The 14,011-nt window shown below is 42.2% G+C and overlaps 1 protein-coding gene across 7 annotated transcripts in view; it reads right to left on the bottom strand.

The window, feature by feature from the left end:
* ACSL3 (acyl-CoA synthetase long chain family member 3) overlaps positions 1-14,011 on the bottom strand; it is a 223,908-nt gene that overhangs the window by 86,246 nt on the left and 123,651 nt on the right. For all 7 annotated transcript variants that reach the window (XM_029615577.1, XM_029615578.1, XM_029615579.1 and 4 more), the window contains one exon: positions 4,634-4,811. In XM_029615577.1, coding sequence (XP_029471437.1) covers positions 4,634-4,811 — 178 coding nt within the window. The remainder of the gene's footprint in view (positions 1-4,633; positions 4,812-14,011) is intronic.

Below are 14,011 nucleotides of genomic sequence, written 5' to 3'. Positions count from 1 at the left end.
ATGTTTGGGAAATGTTAGATATTCTATTCATTAACTGGTTTGAAATATTTATTCTTTTTATGAATATAAAATTTTAAAAGAAAATATGAGGCTACTGTGCAAAACTTTGAAATCCAAAGAGCTATATAGGAAGACAAAAGTCAAATTATTTAACAGAAATCCTCAAACTGAGGGAATTAAATGGGAAGAATATCAAGTTTTCTTACCGTAAACTTGTTCTCCAGACACAGCAGGATAAATTAGCTATGACATGAGGATGGCATCAAATGACACCAAAAGGACCCCTCACTCTACACTCAGTTTTTATTCTACTGAGTATGGATGGCAATTCCCACATGGGATTTGCCTCATGAATCACTTCAGTGAATTTTAGAGGTAAGTTTAGGTAAGCAGACGATTATTTAGCATAGCTAATTCATCCCGCTGTCTACAGAGGCCACCACTTACGGTAAGCAAACTTGCTTTCTCCATTGACAAGCAGGGCCGAATTAGTCATGACACTTGGGTAGTTCCAGGCTGAGAGCTGAGGCAGAGAAATTACTGAATGAGCAACCAGGACCTCATTATTGGATGAACAGGTTACACAAGACTTCTTTTCCAAATCTGTCACTCTGACAGATTGCCCAGACAGTAATGGGATGAGAAAGTATAGCCGGAAGATCAAGTTGCAGCCTTGCAGATGTCTTCAATTGATATTTTTCTCAGATGAACCACCGACATGGCTATGGCTCTCACTTGATGAGCCTTAGAACACAGTTTGTCATACTGGTTCAGACCAAAGGTTCATCAAGCCCAGTATATTTTTTTCATTACAGGTCATTAGTACTTGGAAGGATCCCAAAGGGCAGATAGATTCCATGCTGCTTATCCCAAGAATAAGCAGTGGATTTCTGCAAATCCACCTTAATAATGGTTTATGGACTTTTCCTCCAGGAACTTGTCCAAACCTTTTTTAAACACAGCTAAACTAACAAATGTCATCACATCCTCTGGCAATGAATTCCAGAGCTTAATTATGCATTGAGTAAAAAAATATTTTCTCTTTTTAGTTTTAAATGTACTGTGTCCCCTAGTCTTTGTACTTTTTGAAAGAGTTAACAACTGGTTCACATTTACTCATGCCACTCCGTATATTTTATAGATCTCTCTCATATGGTGAGTATTAGAAACACGTAATTTATTCAAGTTTTTTGCCTGGTAAGTAAAAACTATAATTGTGTTTTAGGAAGAAGACTGTGCAAGAAATAGCTCTCATTGTTGCTGTAGAAGACGACACATTTGCATGTCTCAGACATTTTTAAAAGAAAGAAGAATAAAGATTCATCTTTGACAACTCAAGATAAATAATGAGGACTGATATTTCCTCTAACAGAGGCCATAAGTGTTATCCTGTAGTCAGAGGCAGCCACTGTAGTGACAAAAGGTCCTCTGACTAAAGCCAGACTACCCCCTCCCCAATGCATCCTTACTGAAAAGGAGGTCCAGAGCACAACTTCCTCTGTTGCAGCTAAGCCATATCTTAGTCCTTACTGAAAGCTTTGGGGAAAGCAGAATGACAAGATTTCTGCACATTTTAAGATGTGTATATTAGTGGGGAAAAAGAGGACTCTTAGAATTTTGCTTCTTTTGATAAGAAAAGGTAGTGGGTAATCTGGAAAGTTAAAATAGTAGTTCACATCAACATGTCAATCTTTACAGGTGTAGAAATCCTTTAGGATCTCCACTAGATGGTCCTAGCTTGGGATACAGGTTAGAAGTTAAGAGGGGTGCATCCTCCTGTGAGGATGCTAGAACTGTTAGCTTGTGTTTGTATAACTGCAGGCAGGGATAGGGTGTGGTGTGGCATTTTTTTTTAGTTAGCATTCCGAGGAGTACGATTTGCATTTTTGTGGGTCCCTTGATCCTGTGATTAGGCCTCATGGCCATTTCAGCCTAGGAGAAAAGGGAGGATGCATTCCCTTACATGTTTTGAGCTCCATCTGACTTGAAGGGCTTACCACCAATTAATAAGAGTTGATTAAGAGTTGTTTTTTTTCGAGCGATTTGTGAATCCCTGTTCCTGGCCTCTGGAAAGACACAATCCTGCTCAGGAAAGGTCAGGATAGAGAAGACCGGCTGCTCCCATTTGGGAGGGTAGTGACTCGCCACTAGAAAGTTTGTATTTTTGGGAACTAAAGATGTTTTTGTCCTTTTTGGTTTTGGAAAGAAGTTTTGCCCACCCCTCCTGCCCAAGAGAAAAATAATAAAGGGTATTCCCTGGTTGTTCTGATGTTTGGGCCTTTCAACAATAAAGATCCAGTATAACATCAAAGGAGAGAGTTAGGAGTGCAAATGAGTACATCTGGAAACCTTCACCAGAGGATAGTGAGGACCAAAATATTTGTGACCTCAGGTTTTTTGGGGGGGGTTTTGCCTTGGGAAGGAAGCCCATTTCTGGCTAGGGAATCCCTACCATACTAGAAGCCATACTTTCAAAACTGGGAGGAGAGGTTAGCTTAATGCCAGCCATCCTGAGGGACAGTTACCCAGTCAAAATATGATTTCAGATTATGGATCAATGATGGATGTAACCATGAGACGATGTGTTTGGTGCCAGAAAATAGCCATTGAAACTTACAGGACCCCACTCAAGTGTCCAGCATGGTTATTGGTACAGGGACAGAGAAAACCCAGAGAGAAGGAGTTTACCATACACCTTGAGCCCAGGTGGTTATCCTTGCCCTCCGCCTCCTCCTCTACCCCCCCTCCCCCAAGCCCCATTTTGGAGAATTCACGTTCTGGGGCTATTTTGGACTTGTGTCTGTTGCGCGGGACTGCTCACCTTCATGGTTCCACAGCGGGTCCCGGGACAACCTCCCTGGCGGTAGTTGCCAGTCCTGCCAGGCCCCGGCGTCCCACGGCGGTGGTTGCCAGGCCTCACGCTGAGGCTCGGCGTCCTCGGCCATGTTGGCCACACCTCTACGCGCACGGACCGCCCAGACTCATGTAGGGCCTAGGGCGGATTTTAGCTTCGCGGCGCACCCTGATTGATCCCTCGTTATAAGGAAGTTCCTGTCTACGCTTCTTTGCCTTGGCAATCGGGTCGGTTTGCTCTAAGATTGCCTCTGCATTTGTTCCTACTCTTGCCTGTTCCTAGTCTCGTTCCAGTTCTGTTCCTGACTTGTTCCTGCATCCTAGTTCCTGCGTCCTGCTTGTTCCTGTGTTCGTCTGTCTGTCTACCCAAGTAGTACCCTTGGACTGTCTTACTGGTACTAACCTCAACTTGCTCCTGACCTGCCTGTCTGCCTCAAAGACCTCAGCTTGCTCCTGACCTGACTGCCTGCCGCCCACCTCAAAGACCTCAGCTTGCTCCTGACCTGCCTGCCGCCCACCTCAAAGACCTCAGCTTGTTCCTGACCTGCCTGTCTGCCTCAAGACCTCAGCTTGTTCCTGACCTGCCTGTCTGCCTGCCGCCTGCCTCAAGACCTCAGCTTGTTCCTGACCTGCCTGTCTGCCTGCCTCAAGACCTCAGCCTGCCTTTGACCTCATCTGACCTCCGGTACCTGACCCCTGCTTTGCTGACCATTCCTTGGACTGACATCTGGATCTTGACCTTTGCCTGCCTGACCTAGTCTCCAGATTCTGGCTCTGTTCCTCGCCTTGTCATCACCAACTCTGTTCTGGTCCTCCTTGTTCCAACCAGCCTCCACCTTCGAACCCGATCGCGCTCCCCCAGTGTCCGTGAGCAGGCTGGACTTTCATTCTCTCAGGAGACCCTGCGAGGCCCATCTAAGTGCAAGTGGCCCGGGTCCCTAAGGGCTCCTCCTGGGGGGACCTTGCTCTTCCAGTGGTGAAGCTCTTCCCAGCCTCTGTCTCCCCTCCAGTGCTCCACCCCTTAGGGGCAGTTACCTCCTGTTCCCTTTCAGGAGGTGTTCCATCACTGACCCAGGTCAAGGGTCCACCCCCGAGCACAACAGTGTCTGTGTGTAGGGATTCAGCGTGACCCCCTACCTTCTCAGACACTAACAGAAGATGAACTGTACGGGCAACAATCTCACGGAAAATAGGTAAAGCATGAATTCAAAATATCTTACATGGCTTGTTTTAAAATAAAGCAAGCAAAATATTTGCTGTAAATCAAAAGTTTGGTCTGTTTTCTGACACTGTGCATCAGAAAAACATTACCAAGCAAATAGTCAGTTGTATTCAGGAAGACCAACCAACATGCTAGTTATAGGACAGCTGTTTTCCTGTAAGTTATGTTTGTAGAAAGAGGAGAAGAATAAGGAAGATGCACCTCCCCCCCAATAAAAACACTGCACCTTTATCTCTATAGATGTCCATTTCAAGACCTTATTCTAGAAACAGATTTAGCTGCAGTGATCTCTCTCTCTCTAGGAACAGGCATATCTGTGCCTTGCTTAATTATGGGGCTTACCATTATTTTTTGCAACCCCCTCTCCAACTGTTCATGCTATTAAGAACAAAAGATATTGCACCATTTTTTTTATTTTTTTTTACTCAGGCAAGACAAACGCACACCATAAAATGCCCTTTTTTTTTTTTTTTAAATTTCACAAGTTCACTTCCACTATTGAATGCTAGAGCAACAGAAGCATCACACTGCACTTTTTAATACCAGCAAAGTACGTACGTGGAAAGTTGTACATAAAACAGGCCTGAGCAGCAATCATCCATTCTGCTCTTGTTTCACAGAAGACAGCGATGTTGGACCTTGGTTTCTGCCCCAGCATGGCAAGACCACTTCCAAACTTAGCAGCACGGGCATGAGCCTCTTCAAATGACAGCCAGTTGTATTGTCCAAAAATAACCTTAAAAAAAAAACCCAAACAAACAATTTTGTTTATTCAGCCTACAAGCACGTACTTCTGAACACCAAATAATTGCCCGCTAGACATGGTACATAAAAATTACAAATCGTGCATTAAAATGTTTTATATTAAGAAACCCTTAGGAAGCATTTCTGGGAGTACTCTCATCACTATTTACATCAGTGGGCTAATGAATTTTATAATGGTTTAGTCTGTAGGAGACAGGTAAGGCACTTTGCATAAGATAATTCAGCATGATTTAGAATTCTATAGCAAGGACCAAAGTGCACAAATCAGAACGGGCTTCGTGCCAAACGTTCCTTGACGCTTATCATTCTAGGCAATAGTAAATTATTCACTCAGCAAGCAGGGAGGATATTCCTTTATAGCCATATATGTGGAGGCGAACCGGGCTACTCCCGGGGTTGCCGAAGATAACAGAGGATCGAGCGAGAGGCAAGGCAGCCGAAGGGGGGGGACGGGACGGGGAGGGGGTAGGAGAGCGAGGGACAGGGGGCCAATGGCAGCACAGCAATTTGAAATGCTGTGCTGCCATTGGTTAAAGGGGAAAGGAAGGAAGGAGGGTTAGCTGGGAGCAGGCAGTTGGGAATCCGGCAGCGAAGCAAGTGGCTGGGTTTTTGCTTCCCTCCCTCCCTTAAAGTTGCTATGATGCTTTCTAGTTGTATATGTTGATGGAATGTCGCAGTAGGCGGAAACCCGAGCCATGTTTGGTATTGTATTATTTGGAATTGTGAAGGACACGTTGGAGGGGGGGGTAATGCTCATGTAGTTTGGGGCTGCTGCACGAGAAGGCCTAAAGAGCAAGGGGGGGGGGGCCGATGCTCAGGCCGCAAGCTTACCCTCGTTGGCGATGTGGCGGGGTAGGTGAAGGGGGGGGGGCTCCAAGCTGCTTACCATTGGGCCGCGGTGGTAAGTGAAGAATGGCATGCGGCAGAGGAGGTGGCGGTGGGGGAGTTATTTTGGAATTATGTTAAATTGCGGCTCGGGTTAGGTTTAATAAACTGCGGCCTTATTTGTTTATGCCATACAGTTGTATTGTCTATTTTGTATAAGGAGGGGGAGTGAAGTTTGAGTGCTTGCCTGGACGACTGGTCTCGAGTACCTGTTTTAATAGTTCTTGCAGTCAAATCACTGTCCAGCTAACTGCGCAAGACACATATCCATCGGGGGCAGATATTCTTTTGTTAACTAAATCAGACTTCAACACAACGGGAATTCTAGCAGACAAGTCTGTACAGGCCGTATTGTAATTTAGTGAAGATAATGGAATTCGTGTCAACAGTCTCGCAGATAACACGGTCAAGCCTCAACACTGGCAGCATACTTAGCACCCTGGTTTAATGTCTTCCACAAAAAAAAACATAGGCAACAATAATAGCATTAGCTCAATGCTGGCTCACAGGTGCTTCCTACTGAGTCGCTGACACTACTTCCAGTGTTTAATCCAATGCTGACCAGATGTTACCCTGTGTAGCTTCTGGGAACAGAAGTGATCAATACTTCTGGTGCCTTGCAAGGCACACTCCATTTCTTAGTAATGTTATGTTTGTATGAGTGCTATTAGCTAGTTAACTTACCCTGTATTTGGTGCTACTAAAATGTCATGTTCCTGTTAAATAGTAAAATCATGAAACAGTCATGCTAGAGTGCAAGACCAGAGCCTCTTTTTTCTTTTCTTTTTTTTTAATTTAATGTTCTGGGCTTACTTGGGTCCTTGATAATGTTCTGACTAAGAATTCAGAAACCGACATCCTGGATGTAAGCAGGAAATGCTGAGCTCCCATTTCTTTTGCAAGTTACAGTCTGCTGCAAGAGTGATTCAATACAAATTACCATACAGACCATTTGTTAAGGTCATGTTCTAGCCATTTCCTTGCAAACACTGTTTATGGCAAGACATACAAGCAACAACCTGAGGATGTACATTTTTACACCCCTACTGAATCAATTACTATGGAACTATGAACTAAAACTTGAGCTAAAAAATGTTGTGTGCATGAGCTAAAAATTTAGCAAGTTTAACCAACTCATTACTTAACAGGTTATACAGGAAATATTAGCTGTGCCCACAAACAAGATGTCCTCAGAGCAATCATACCCTATTAGCATGCACACTAACCCCTAAAAATGATGTATCACTGCATTAATAGTTTCTGTGGGCTGCTAAACCGTGTGAGGCTGCTACAAAAATAGTATGGACAGGGCAAACGAAACTGAGCATGTGCAGTCATTTTCATGGCTCATCTCCCTTGCTATAAATGTCCAAAAGTAAGCCTGACATATGGAGCTGACTGTCATTGCTGAGGGTAGAATTAACAGATGATTTGGATCCTGGGGAAGAAGATGCAAGAAGATACTACCACAAGAGGATAAACAAACCATCATGTGCCTGTATTTTTCCCAAAATATTTTGCTTTTCTCTGCGTTTATTCCCTCCCACCCCTAGAATGTTTCCTTCTAGAACATAAGATCATAAGATATGCCATACTAGGTCGGACCAAGGGTCCATCAAGCCTAGTACCCTGTTTCCAATCTAAGTCACAAGTACCCAAACATTAAATAGATCCCAAGGTACTAATGCTGGTAACCAGCAGTCGCTATTCCTTATTGATTAATAACAGTTCATAGAATTCTCCTCCAGGAACTTATCCAAGCCTTTTTTTAAACACAGCTACACCAAATGCCTTAAACAAATCCTCTGGCAATGAATTCCAGAGCTTAATTGTGCACAGAGTGAAAAATACTTTTGTCCGATATGTTTTAAATGTGCTACTTGCTAACTTCATGGAGTGCCCCCTCGTATTTCTAGCATTAGAAAGAGTAATAACAGATTCAAATTAACCCATTCAAGTCCTTTCAGGATTTTGTAGACCTCTATCATATCCTCCTCAGGCGTCTCTTCTCCAAGCTGAACAGCCCTAACCTCTTCAGCCTTTCCTCACAGGGGAGCCGTTCCATGCCCTTTATCATTTTGGTTGCACTTCTCTGCACTTTCTCCAGTGCAACTATATCTTTTTTGAGATGCGGCAACCAGAACTGCACACAGTATTCAAGGTGCAGTCTCACCATGGAGCTATATAAAAAGGCATCATGACAATTTATTCGCCATTACGTTCCCAATAATTCCTAGCATCCTATTTGCTTTTTTGACTGCTGCAGCACACTGAGCCAACGTTTTCAATGTATTACCCACTATCTCGTCTAGATCTCTTTCCTGGGTGGTAGCTGCTAATATTGAACCTAACATCGTAACTACAGCAAGGGTTATTTTTCCCTATATGCAACACCTTGCACTTGTCCACATTAAATTTCATCTGCTATTTGGACGCCCAGTCTTCCAAACTCACAAGGTCCTCCTGTAATTTATCACAATCCACTTGTGATTTAACTACTCTGCATAATTTTGTGTCATCTCCAAATCTGACTACCTCATTCGTCGTATTCCTTTCCAGGTCAATTATAAATATATTAAAAATCACCTAAACAAGTACAGATCCCTGAGGTACTCCACTGTTTACCTTTTTCCACTGTGAAAACAGACTGTTTAATCCTACTCTCTGTTGCCTGTCTTTTAACCAGTTTGCAATCCACAAAATGACATCACCTCCTATCCCATGACTTTTTAGTTTTCTTAGATGCCTCTAATGAAGGACTTTATCAAACTCCTTCTGAAAATCCAAATACATCACATCTACTGGTTCACCTTTATCCACATGCTTATTCACCCCTTCAAAAAAAATGTAGGAGATTTGTGAGGTAAGACTTCCCTTGAGTAAATCCCTGCTGGCTGTGTACCATTAGATCATATCTATCTATATGTTCTGTGATTTTATTCTTTATAACAGTTTCCACAATTTTTCCCAGCACTGAAGTCAGGCTCTGTAGTTTCCTGGATCATCTCTGGAGCCCTTTTTAAATATCAGGGTTACATTGGCCACCCTCCAGTCTTCAGATACAATGGACGATTTTAATGATAGGTTACAAACTAATTGTAATAGGTCTGAAATTTAATTTTTTTAGTTCTTTCAGAACCCTGGGATGTATACCATCCAGTCCAGGTAATTTGCTACTCTTCAGTTTGTCAATCTGGTTTACTACATCTGCCAGGTTCTCCATGATTTGGGTCAGTTCATCTAAATCATCACCCTTGAAAAGTCTCCAGAATGGGCATTTCCCAACATCCTTCTCAGTAAGCACCGAAGAAAGAATTCATTTAGTCTTTCCGCAATGGCCTTATCTTCCTTAAGTGCCCCTTTAACCCCTTGATCATCTAACGGTCAAACCAACTCTCTTGCAGGTTTCCTGCTACAGATATATTTTTTTAAATGTTTTTATTATGAGTTTTAGCTTCTACAGCCAACCTTTAGCCTGTTTTTTTTTAATGTCTTACATTTAACTTGCCAATGCTTATGCTTTTTCTTAATTTCTTCAGATTTTAAAGGAAGTTCTTCAGGTTTTTAAAGGACATTCTTTTAGCTAAAATAGCCTCTTTCACCTCACCTTTTAATCGTTTGGCCTTCCTTCCACTTTTCTTAATACATGGAATACATCTGGACTGCGCTTCTAAGATTTTTTTTTTTTTTTTTTTTTATAAACAATGTCCATGCCTGTTGTACAGTCTTAACCTTTGTAGCTGCTCCTTTCAGTTTTTTTTTCTATTTTTTTTTATCACAGTTTCTCTTTTGAAAGTTTAGAGCTAGGGCCATTTATTTACTTATTGTTCCAGTTATTAATTCAAATTTGATCATGTTATGATCACTACTGCCAAGTGCCCCCACCACAGTTACCTCTCTCACCAAATCTTAAATACCAGTAGTTCTTCTAAGGACTTAAGATAATTGAATAAAATAGGACTGAAGTACCAGTCTCTCAACTTGCTTATTAGTCACTAGTAGCAAAATGTCCTTTATTCAGTGCAACAATTGTGGTGGCTGTGTCCCAAGGCCTATCATTTGGAGAATTAAGGATTGTCTAATTTGTCTTCAGCTGTCTGTCATAAATAAAGAGCTAATGCTCCTAAAAGAGATATTATACAAGATTCAAATAACCTCCCCCTTCCTTGCAGCATCCAGAATATCCCTTCCAACTCTCAGAGGATTCAGAAATCCAAGTATAAATGGTTTACAGTGAGCTCTGGTAGAACCAGACCTGTGACTCTGAGACACCCAGTTTCCCCAATTTTGAAGCATCCTGAGGATTCACCTCACGCCCACTGAGAAGTCAAACATCCAGATTCAGAATTCCAGGAATAATTGGATTACAGTAGGCTCTGGTAGAATAAGGCCTGAGATGAAGAGACCCCCACTCTCCCCGCTGTTACCTTTACATAATGCATTTTCCACATTGTAAAATGAAGAAACCCAAGTAACAGAATATGAAGTGATGTCTGAAAGGAAAATGCACCCAGAAACCCTACAACATGATCAAATGTCAAAAGAAAGCTGCTTCTATTGGGAGATTCAGACAGAGGAACCAATTTGGGAACACAACAGTTAAATGCCTTCCAGAATCCTCAGCTAATAGAAATGCAAACCAGGCAGTCAATGCAATTATAGAAGAAAGTAACAACCCTGATATAAATGTTATCATCCATCTGGGGACCAATGATCTCTCCAGAAACGGTATCCACAAAATACAGAAAGCTTTCCAAAATCTAGGGAAAAATATTAGACACATGGCAAAGACTATTGCCTTTTCAGAAGTGTTACATGTTCATGGAAAGAGAAAGGAAAGGTTATGCCATATAGATAATTTTAATGTCTGGTTCAGAACCCGGTATAAAGAAAGTGGTTTTGGATACACTGGAGGCTACGGCCGTGTATGGAACAATAATAGATTATATGGTAAGGAAGAAAAGATGCTAAGGGAAAAATTCAGATCATACATTATCAGGCATTTAAATTAGAGAGTGGGGGGTGGCAGGAGCTGGCCAGTGAATTTGGCATGTCACCCCCAAACAAAACAGGAAGAGAAAGGAGAAAGGATCAAAATCAATCGGTTCAAAAAAGCAGAAAAGGTGACTGGAAAGAGTAGCTGAAAAACTATTATTAAAAATGCTCGTGGTCTGGGCAACAAAATCCCAGACCTGCAGGCCCTAATGATTTAGGAGGACTTGGACATTGTTGCTATTACAGAGACATGGTTCATGGATTCTCATAATTGGGATACGGCCATTCTGTTAAGGAAGGACAGAGAGGACAGAAAATGAGAAGTAATTTTACATGTCAAAAACAGTATCCAAGTAACTGAACTGCAAGGGACATGGGGTAGAATAAAAGCATTATGGGCCATCCTAAAAAAAAAAAAAAAAAAGATGATGGTGCATTCATTTTTACTGGTGTGGTCTACAGGCCTCAGACTCAAAACGGAAGAGCTGAACAGAAATCTGATTGAAGACATCTGAAAAGTGGGAAAAAATGGAGAAGTGGTGCTTGTTAGAAATATTAATCTGCCAGACATAGACTGGAGAATCTTGTCTGCAGAATCTACAAGATGTAGAGAGATAATTGATGACCTTCAAGGAGCTCTGCTCAAACAAATGGTAATGGAATCTACAAGGCAGGGTGTGATACTTGACCTAATGCTCACTAATGAGGATAATGTCCAGGTGAGAGCCCACCTAAGCACCAGTGATCATCAAACGGTATGGCTTGAAATCATAAATAGGATATAGAGAAGTCACATGAAAGACAGTTTTGAATTTCAAAAACACAGACTTTGTCAAAATGGGGATGCACCTGGGAGAAAATGAGGGAGGTGGAACAACAGTGGGCCAAAATAAAAGGAACTATTACAAAGGTTTCAAATCAATATGTTAGAAAAGTAAATAAAAGTAAGAGGAATAAGAAACCAATCTGGTTCTCAAAGGAGGTGGATGAAAAAATAAAGGCAAAAAAGAACAGTGTTCAAGAAGTGTAAAGAATTCCCAAAAGAGGAACACAAGGAAGAATACCTGGTGAAACTGAAGGAGACAAAAAGAAATCAGGAAAGCAAAAGGTCAAGCGGAAGAAAGGATTGCCAAAGAGGTTAAGTGAGGTGACAAAACATTTTTCAGATATATCAGAGATAGAATGAAGGTCCGAATTGGTATAGTGAAATTGAAAGGTGACAGGGAGCAATATGTGGAGAGACATGAAATGGTTGAAATATTTAGCAAATACTTCAGCTCAGTGTTCAGTGAAGATGACTCTGGAGAAGGACTGTTGCTAGTTGAAAAAATGTAGATGGGGTGGAGTAGACAAAACTTCATTTACAGAAGAGAGTGTATAGGAAGAGTTAGGAAAGCAAAGTAGACAAGACCATGGGGCTGAATGAGGTACATCCTAGGATACCGAAGGAGCTGAGGGATGTGCTGGCTGGGCTGCTGAAAGACCTGTTGAATACATCCCCTACATACAGGAGTGGTGCCATGAGATTTGAGAAGAGCAATGGTTGTCCTGCTTTACAAGAGTGAGAGCAGAGAAATGGCTGGAAACTACAGGCCAGTCAGCCTCACCTCTGTGGTGGAAAACTTAATGTCGACTCTGGTGTAGGAAAGGATAGTGAACTATCTACAATCCAGTAGGATGCCGGACCTGAAGCAGCATGGATTCACCAGGGGAAGGTCCTGTCAGAAAAATTGGATTGATTTTTTTGATTTGGTGACTAGAGAATTGGAAGAGCACTAGTTGTGATTTACTTGGATTTCAGCAAAGCTTTTGGTACAGTGCTGCATAGGATATTAGTGAACATAAGAAGCTTGAGAGTGGGCGAGATAATGGGCATGGATTGCAAACTGTTGACTAACAGGAGACAGCTTGTAATGGTAAATGCAACCTACTCTGAAGGAAGAACGGTGTTAAACTGAGTGCCACAGGGATTAGGTTTTGGAACCTGTTCTGTTCAATATCTTTGTGAGTGACATTGCAGAAGGGATAGAAGGAAAATTTTGTCTATTTGTGGATGATACTAAGAACTGCAATAGAGTGGACAAGCCTGAGAATGAAAAGTGATTTAAGTAAGCTTGAAGAATGGTCCAGTATTTGGCAGCTGGGATTCAATACTAAGAAGTGCAATAATCCACAAGAGCTGTCTGTGATGTGGAGTGAAAGACTGATGTGCATAGACAGAGGGACCTTGGGGAAATAGTGTCTGCCGATCTGAAGGTGGTAAGGCAATGTAACAAGGTGATAGCTAAAGCCAGAAGAATGCTGGGCTGCATAAAGAGAGGAATAATCAATAAGAAAAAGGAGGTAGTGATACCCTTGTACAGGTCCTTGGTGAGGCCTCACCTGGGAGTATTGTGTTCAGTACTGGAGCCCGTATCTCAAAAAGGATAGCGACAGGATAGAGGTTGTCCAAAGAAGGGCGACAAAAATGGTGTGGGGACTGTATCAGAGGCTGAAGGATCTGAATATGTACACCCTGGAAGAGAGGTGGGATATGATACAGACCTTCAGAGCTAGGGGTCACGAAATGAAAATCCAGGGAGGAAAACTCATAACCAACATAAGGAAATATTTTCTCATGGAGAGGGGGCTGGGTACCTGGAATGCCCTTCCGGAAGAGGTGGTGAGCACAAAAACAAGCCAATTCAAAAGGGCATGGGATAAACACTATGGATTCCTAAAGGCTTGAGGATGATAATGAAGAAAAAGGTACAAGGGGATAACCTGCACAGAACGGCAGATAGTACCCTTAACCATGGGTGATTACTATCCTTAACCAATTAGCCTTGATGTTTTAGACCCAAATGCAACATGCTCTGCGATTTTACAGCACGGCAGGGAAAAAATTGTATTGGATTCTGAAGACAACCAACGCTGGGGCTCCAACTTTTATGATGTGGGGTACTGACAGCTGACATTGGGGATAAAGTTTCTACAGCCAAGTCCAAAAGCAAAGAACATTAAAGCAGAATTGTCTGAATTATTAGGAAGGCTGCTCACCATGTAAAAATGTTGCAATAGTTTTCTTATGGGTTTGACAGTTGCTTAGTCTTGCTTGTAAGTATACTATTCTTAACATAAGGCATGGGGGTACCTGCACGGAGCAGCAGTTACTAACCTTAACAGACACATGGGGGGCAACCTGCACATAGTGGCAATTGCTGTCATGGGAAGCTTGCTTGGTAGACTGGATGGCCCATTTGGTCTTTTTCTGCCAATATTATGTTACTATGTATGTCTATTCAGTGAACT

Source organism: Rhinatrema bivittatum, chromosome 9 (genome assembly GCF_901001135.1).
Source record: "Rhinatrema bivittatum chromosome 9, aRhiBiv1.1, whole genome shotgun sequence".
NCBI lineage: Eukaryota > Metazoa > Chordata > Amphibia > Gymnophiona > Rhinatrematidae > Rhinatrema > Rhinatrema bivittatum.
Note: the sequence above shows the minus strand (reverse complement) of the source record. Positions and strands in the feature narration are given on the sequence as shown.